The sequence below is a fragment of the Balaenoptera ricei genome, chromosome 8 (assembly GCF_028023285.1).
Source record: "Balaenoptera ricei isolate mBalRic1 chromosome 8, mBalRic1.hap2, whole genome shotgun sequence".
In the NCBI taxonomy this organism is placed as follows: Eukaryota; Metazoa; Chordata; class Mammalia; order Artiodactyla; family Balaenopteridae; genus Balaenoptera; species Balaenoptera ricei.
In genome coordinates this window covers 8,703,433-8,711,983 of record NC_082646.1, presented here as the reverse complement: position 1 = coordinate 8,711,983, position 8,551 = coordinate 8,703,433, and the positions used below count along the sequence as shown (strand labels likewise).

The 8,551-nt window shown below is 39.2% G+C and overlaps 1 protein-coding gene across 1 annotated transcript; it reads left to right on the top strand.

The window, feature by feature from the left end:
* Positions 1-6,719: 6,719 nt before the first annotated feature.
* Positions 6,720-7,599, top strand: LOC132369530 (small ribosomal subunit protein eS6-like). Its single transcript, XM_059929212.1, has 2 exons — positions 6,720-6,744; positions 6,941-7,599. Exons 1-2 carry the CDS (start codon positions 6,720-6,722, stop codon positions 7,597-7,599), a joined length of 684 nt encoding a protein of 227 aa, XP_059785195.1.
* Positions 7,600-8,551: the final 952 nt, after the last annotated feature.

Sequence of the window (8,551 nt, the reverse complement as noted above, 5' to 3'; positions counted from 1 at the left end):
TCTGCCGCTCCCCACTCGGAACTGGCCTCGGGGTGCAGAGGCTGACGTCCAGGGCGGAGGCTGGGGAGCCCTGCGCGGGGCACAGCTAGGAAGGCGCCGAGGCTGCAGGGGGAGGCTTTCTGGGGAAGACTTTAAAAAGCATTTGGGGACCAGGGTTAGAGTTCCTGCGGCGTAGCTTTTCACGAAACCCAAGCGCATTATTTGAAGAGCAACTCTGATTCCAGTTCTGATCTATTTTCTAGTTAATCTGGGTGGGTGTGACGGTTTGTAGAATAGTTAGATGTCTTTATTGCGCTTGCACGGTTTGTCTACAACTTAAATAGGTAGGAACTCCCGAGCTCGGCAGAAAAGTTACTTTACAATACCATTCTCCATCCGCCCTAATTTGGAAGTTGCATGTTTTTCCCACAGTGTTTCATGCTCTCAAGTGTAAGGAGGCTAAAAAGAAGTCTGTCAATTATGACAGCTCTTGTGACCTCCGGTAATTAGTGGTAACCGCGCCTGAACCCTCCATAACATGCTGCAGTTAAATGAACATTAACACCCCAAGTCCAATACATCGCTGTAAGATATTTCAATATTCTTCAAAGCCAAAAATCTAATTGTTTATCTTGGATCTTTAACTTGAAGGCCCCAGCTGATTTTTTTGTTCAAATATGAATAACCTATTCAATGTTTTTTTAAATAGCAAATATATTTTAGGTTTAAAAAAAAAGAACTGAGGTCAGCTACATTTTAAACTCAGAATCACCCCAGAGAATGACATGGTTGTCATTGGAAAGACAAAGGAATAAGCAATAGAGATGAAGTAGAGGAGATAATTGTCTCCGTATGTCATATTAAAATGACACTGTAGTTTATGTTAGCAATATGAAGAAACATAAAGAAATTCCAACATTTATGCTATCTCTTCCTCTTTTTCTAAGAAAAAGATATAGTATAGTATATGTATAACTGATACACTTTGCTGTATACCTAAAACTAACACAACAGTGTAAATCAACTATACTCCAATAAAAATTAAAAACAAAAAACAAAATTTTCACATCCTTCCAAAAATAAATAAATAAATAAAAGATATAGTCTAGCACCTCAGTTAAGTGTATGATTTCTAGAGTCAGAATACCTGGCTTCAAATTCCAATTCTGCAGCCTCAGCCAACTTATGTGCCTAGCCTCTTAGTGCCTTGGTTTCTTCATCTATAAATTGAGGATGACCTCAGAGTATTGTCATGAGAATAAATGAGTTAATACAGATAAAACCCTTAGAATGGTGCCTGGTTCACATAAACATGTATGAGCATTAGCTGTCATCTCACTTTGCCTGTACTCTCATTAATAGAATCTTCCCTTTGTCGCTTTCTCTCCACTTCTGGTTTTCAGTGTTCTCATTTCCAGTTCTCTTAAGGGCTCTAGTGGAAGCTCAAACACCTATCAAAGCAAAATTCACTATCATTCAGCCCAACAGTAAGTTTTTTAATGTCATAAGATGTATGAGAGGGAGTGACATGCCTAGAATCATAATGAAATCAGAAACTCCCAAGAGTTTTAAAATCATTGCTTCTCCCGCTCTCATTTTACCACAAGCCTGAAAAAAAAAATCCTCCCTCCTTCTACTGTTAATTCTGGATGATTCTCAAATCAACTCTGACTCATTCAGGAAGCCTTCCTAGATGAAGTGGGTTGACTGAGAAGTCTCCCTTCCCACAAACTTCTGTTTCTAGACATTATTTCTATATACCCCCCCTTTATTCCCACACCCATCAGTCTATCCAATGAGAAAATCTTGTATCAAAAATAAAATTTCTTGGCTTCCCTGGTGGCACAGTGGTTGAGAATCCACCTGCCAGTGCAGGGGACAAGGGTTCGAGCCCTGGTCCGAGAAGATCCCACATGCCGCGGAGCAACTAGAGAAAGCCCGCGCACAGCAACAAAGACCCAACGCAGCCAAAATTAAATAAATAAATAAAGATTTATATTTAAAAAAATAAAAACAATAAAAATTTAAAAATTAAATTTCTGGGGACTTCCCTGGTGGCGCAGTGGTTAAGAATCTGCCTGCCACTTCAGGGGACACGGGTTCGAGCCATGGTCCGGGAAGATCCCACATGCCTCGGAGCAACTAAGCCCCGTGCACCACAACTATTCAGCCTGCGCTCTAGAGCCCGTGAGCCACACCTACTGAGCCCACGTGCCACAACTACTGAAGCCCCCGTACGTAGAGCCAGGCTCCGCAACAAGAGAAGCCACCGCAATGAGAAGCCCGCGCACCACAACGAAGACCCAATGCAGCCAAAAATAAATAAATAAATCTATTTAAAAATTACTTTAAAAATAAAATAATAAAATTTCCATTAACACCCTGAAGTTAAAATGAAGCCAATAATGTAAAAGCTATTAATATGTGTTCCATAGTATAGAGGCACTGCTATATAGTCCACCAGGATCATGTGATCATCATGTTGGCTCCCTGTGGCCGCTCCTGGGTCCCAGAAGTTGTGCGATATACTTGTTCAAGACTTCATGGTTTAATCAGGACTTATGGAATGGCTATTGTGATTGAAGTAATATGCTACACCTTTTATTGTGGATCCAAATGGTAGTCATAAGTAGATAAAATCTTATTTGAGAGATAATATATGAAACGTCTCAAAAATATAATAATGGGCAAAAGAGTACACAACAATACAAATCTTCCACCTGTAAAATATACACTACTCCCTTTAACCATATCACCCCTTATCCGTTTCCTCCACAATCTGAGTCAAGTGTTTGTTTTCCAAGCTTTTCTATGAAGCCTTCCCTAATCTGTTGGACAGAAGTCCTCCATCTAATACCCATTCACACAACTTAGCACTTCACATTAATGTTTCTGTTTCAGAAGCTTAGTTAATTCTGTTGCATACTCTCTTGCTGTGTTTTATGACTGTCGGTATGTTTGTTGCTTTATCTTTTTGCCCTTCAAGTTGCATATCAAGTCCTGTTACCTGTACCTCTAAACCATTTCCTAAATTTGACTACTTCTCAACCCTGGTCCAAGCCTCCATCATGTCTTTACTGGACAACTGGACTTCCCACTTGCATACTTGCCTGCTTACACAGTAGCCAGAGTGAACTTGGTATTTTAAAACATTTTTCTTATGAAATATAACGTGCATATAGGGGAGTAAATAAAACGTACATGTACAACTACTATGTGAATTATGAAACAAATACTATATAATCACCACCCAAGACTGGAAATAGGATATAGCCAGCACGTTAGAAGGCCTACCCTAAAATCCCTTCCCAATGTTAACCCCTATCTCCCTCATAAAGTCACTATCCTGACTTGCTTTTCTTTATAGTTTTATCACTTGATTATACATCGCTAAAAGTTTTCCCTGGTTTTGAATTTTTTGGAAGTGAAATCACATGTATTTTGTGTCTGGCTTCTTTCATTCAATATTTTTAACTAAGATTCATCTATTCTCTATGAGGCTGCAGTTTATTCATTTTTGTTGCTGTAAAATAATCTGTTTTATGAACATATCACATTTTATTTATCCATCCTACTGTTGAATCTTTGGGTTGTCTCTAAATTAGGATGTTATGAATAATGCCGCTACAAACATTCTTGTACATGTCTCCCAGTGCATATGTGCAAGTACTTCTGCAGAGTATATGCCTCCCCCTCCCTTCTTTCCTTCCGCCTTTCCATGTGGATACACAATTACTCCAACTCCATTTACTGAAAAGACCATCCTTTCCTTCCTTTTTTTGCAATGCCAAAAAAAGACATTTATGTCTCTTTGACATAAATCAAGTGTCCATATGTTCATGGGTCTATTTCTGGGCTCTTCTGTTACATTGGTCCATGTATCCATTTTTCTATTTGTGTTCCTTGTGGCAATATCACACTGCCTTAATAGTGGGTCACACTGGCTTTATGATAAGTCTATATCAAGTACAGAAAGTCCCTCCTCCTCCTCCTTTCTTCCTCCTCCTTCTTCAAGAGTGGCTTGCTATTCTTAATCCTTCACATTTCCATATACATTTTAGAATTAGCTTGTCAAATTCTACAGAAAAAGCTGTGGGTATTTTGATTGCTATTGCATTGAAACTATGGACCAATTTGAGAAAAACTGACATCTTTATAGGAATTGGTCTTACAATCCTGGAAAATAGTATATCCATTTATTTAGTCTTTAGTTTCTCTCAAAAAATGTTTGTAGTTTTCTGCATAAAGGTCTTACACATTTTTTTTGGATTTATTCCTAGGTAGTTGGTATTTTTAAAACACTCTTGTAAATGGTATCATGTTTTCATATTTTATTTTCTAATTGTTTTTGCTGGTATATAATAATGCGATTGATGCTTGAATGCTGATTTTGCATCTAAGTAATCCTGACAGATTGGTCTTTTAAAATTGTAAATCATTGCATATCATTCCCTCGTTAAAAACCCACCAATGGCTTCCCACTGTAAAAATATAATCCAAACTCTTTGTCCTGAGTGTGATGATTTAAGAATATATCCACACATTATGTGATGCTCTTCCAATAAGAAGTTGAATTTATGTTCCTTCCCCTTGGACCTGGGTAAATCTTTGTGACTATCTCAATGAACCAAATGTGGTGGGAGTGACATTGTGTGACTTCAAGGCTAGGTTTGGAAATACCCTGAAGCTTCTGCCAGTTTCTGTTGATATACTTACTCTGAAAACCTTTAGCCACCATGTACAAAATTGGGCTACCCTAAGTCCACGTGGAGATACCAGAGAGAGAGAGAGAGAGAGAGAGAGGGACAGAGAAAGGGTGCCCAGGAGCCAGAAATGTTCCATCCTCCAGTTATTTGTCTAAACAGCCCAGGCTCCAGACAGGGGGATGAAGAAGCTTTGAGATGACCCCAGCCCGAGCCACCACCTGACTGCAACCACACAAGACCCTTAGCAAGAGCCACCTAGCTCACCCCAGGCACCCCCAGCTTCATGAGCATAGTGCACGATTGTTGTTCTGTGCTATGCAGCAGTTGGTAATGGAACACTGATCTACAAGACCCTTTTACTCTAAGCTCAGCCTACTTACCACACCAACTTCATCTCCCGTCTCAGATACATTCCAACAGCACTGGCCTTGTATCTGTCCTATCAAGTAAGTCCAGCTTATTTCTGTTTGGGGGCCCTTGGACTTGTCATATATCCTTACCTTGGAGCGCTCTTATCTTAGCTCTTCAAGTGACAGCCTCTTTCTCATAAGTCATCTCCTCAAATGTCACCTCCCCAGAGACGCCTTTACGGCATCTCTATCACATTACCATCTTATTATTATTATTTTTTTTTTTAGGGGATAGTGGGCCAAATAAATGGGGTTTTTTGGTTTTTATTTATTTATTTATTTATTTATTTATTTATTTATTTATTTATGGCTGTGTTGGGTCTTCGTTTCTGTGCGAGGGCTCTCTCCAGCTGCGGCAAGCGGGGGCCACTCTTCATCGCGGTGCGCGGGCCTCTCACTATCGCGGCCTTTCTTGTTGTGGAGCACAGGCTCCAGACGCACAGGCTCAGTACCTGTGGCTCACGGGCCCAGTTGCTCCGCGGCATGTGGGATCTTCCCAGACCAGGGCTCGAACCCGTGTCCCCTGCAGTAGCAGGCAGATTCTCAACCACTGCGCCACCAGGGAAGCCCCTACCATCTTATTTTGTTGACACACATTTTCTGAAATCATTTATTTATGCAAATTAATTTTTTTCATATATTTATTGTCTGCCACCCCCCTCTAGAATGTAGGCTGTTTGAAGCCAAGGATTTTGTCCATTTTGTTCCCTCTACTAGATCCAGCACTTAGAATAGTCCAGGCAGGCTTTCATCATCAACCAAGATGCAGCAACCGGGACTAGATATACCCTCCTCCCTTGAATAACTAGAAAACCAGACAAAATATATGAAACAGTGGTATTCAAGACAAAGGACATCAGAAAACAAAGGAGAGTGAACCCAAGAGATGGGAAACAAGGTGATTGTGGTGATGGTTTCACAGGTGCATGCATATGTTAGAGATTATCAAATTGTACACTTAACTATGTACAGTTCATTGTATGTTAATTATACCTCAGTAAAGTTGTTATAAAAAAACATAGTTCCAGGCAAATAGTAGACACTCAATAAACATCTGTTGACTGACTGTTGATTTTCTTGGACTGTGATTTCTTAGTGGTTAGCGATTGACTCTTCTATACATATTTAGGTAATACCCAGCAAAGTACCATGTGAGTACCAAGTATTCAAATGATGTTTTATGAATATTATCATGGCACATTTATTACACATCCATTATATTAATGTTATTTAAGTGGGACTAAAGATATTTTTCTTGACAAAGTGTTTAACTTCATTAACAATCGAAGAAATACAAATTAAAAGAACGAAATATTGTTTTTAACCTTTCAATTTTCAAATAGCTTTAAATGATAGCATAAGCATGAGTTATTTTTGTATTCAGAAGAAAAAAGAAAGCTATTTCCATTTCTAAAGCATTTTATAATACCTACTTAAGAGATTGGGGAAATAGATGCTTTCTCTGTACTGCTAATCAGAACGTAAACTGGGAGAAATTTTCTGTAGAACAATTTTAATAAATAACAAAATCTTCAAAAAACGTAAGAACCCCTTGATCTAGCTATTCCACTTCTAGAAATGTATACTGAGAAAATAAGATTGCACACAAAGATTCAGTTACAAGATGGTTCACCTCTACACTGTGTGCAGTACCAACAATTAGAATGGATCTATAAACCCAGCAGTAAGATACCAGTTAAATGAACACTGCTATATTCATTCCATGAAATATTATTCTGACAAGAAAAATGATGTAGCAAATGAATTAACTTAGAGAGATGTTTAGACTATTTTTTGTTAATCAAGAATAATAGACTGCTATTTTCTGTGGCACCTTGGAGGCAGTCGGCTGCTTCAGGAAGAAGCTGACCATCTCTTTCCCGGCCACTGGCTGCCAGAAACTCACTGAAGTGGATGATGAACGAAAACTTCCTACCTTTTATGAGAAGCATATGGCCACGGAAGTTGCTGCTGACGCTCTGGGTGAAGAATGGAAGGGTTATGTGGTCCGTATCAGTGGTGGGAACGACAAACCAGGTTCCCCCATGAAGCAGGGTGTCTTGACCAATGGCCGAGCCTGCCTGCTACTGAATAAGGGGCATTCCTGTTACAGACCGAGGAGGACTGGAGAAAGAAAGCACAAATCTGTACGGGGTTGCATTGTGGATGCCAATCTGAGCGTTCTCAATTTGGTCATCGTAGAAAAAGGGGAGAAGGATATTCTTGGACTCACTGATACTACTGTGCCTCGTCGCCTGGGGCCCAAAAGAACTTGCAGAATCTGCAAACTTTTCAGTCTCTCTAAAGAACATGACGTCCACCCATATGTTTTGAGAAAGCCCCTAAACAAAGAAGGTAAGAAACCTAGGACCAAAGCACCTAAAATTCAGCGTCTTGTTACTCCATGTGTTCTGCAACATAAACATAGGTGTATTGCTCTGAAGAAACAGCGTACTAAGAAGAATAAGGAAGAGGCTACAGAATATGCTAAACTTTTGGCCTAAAGAATGAAGGAGGCCAAAGAAAAATGGCAGGAACAGATTGCCATGAGACAGAGGCTGTCCGCCCTGAGAGCTTCTACTTCTAAGTCTGAGTCCAGTCAAAAATGAGATGCTCTAAGAGTAACAGATAAATAAGGTCAGACATTAAAAAAAATAATAATAATAGACTTAAGAGAATGAAACAACAAGCCACAGACTGGGAGAAAATATTTGCAAAACAAATATTTGATAAAGGACTCATATCTAAAATATACAATGATCACTTAAAACTCAACAAAAAGAAAACAACCCAATTAAAAAATAGACAAATGATCTGAATGGACACTTCACTACAGAAGATATATGGATGGAAATATGCATACTAAAATATGCTTAATGTCATATGTTATTGAAGAATTGCAAATTGAAACAACAATGACATACCACCACACAACTATTAAAATGGCTAAAATCTAAAACACTGACAAGGCCAAATGCTGACAAGGCTGTGGGGCAATGGGAACTCTGATTCATTGCTGGTGGGAATGCAAAATGGTTCAACCACTTACAAAGCTAAACATAGTCTTACCACACAATCCAGCAATAGTGCTTATGTCCACACAAAAACCTGCAAATGAATGTTTATAATAGCTTTATTCATAATTGTCAAAAACAGGAAGCACCCAGAAAGTCCTTCAATAGGTTAATGGAAATACAAACTGTGGTACATCCATGCAATGGAATACTATTCAACGAATAAAGGAAATGAATTATCAAGCCATGAAAAGGCATGGAGGAATGCATATTGCTAAGTGAGAGAAGCCAGTCAGAAAGGCTACATACTGTGTGATTCCAACTATATGATATTTTGGAAAAGGAAAAACTATGGAAGCAGTAAAAAAAAAAAAAAAAAATCAGTGGCAGCCAGAGGTTGGGCAGGAAGGGAAGGAGGAAGAATACGTGGAGCAGGAGGGAT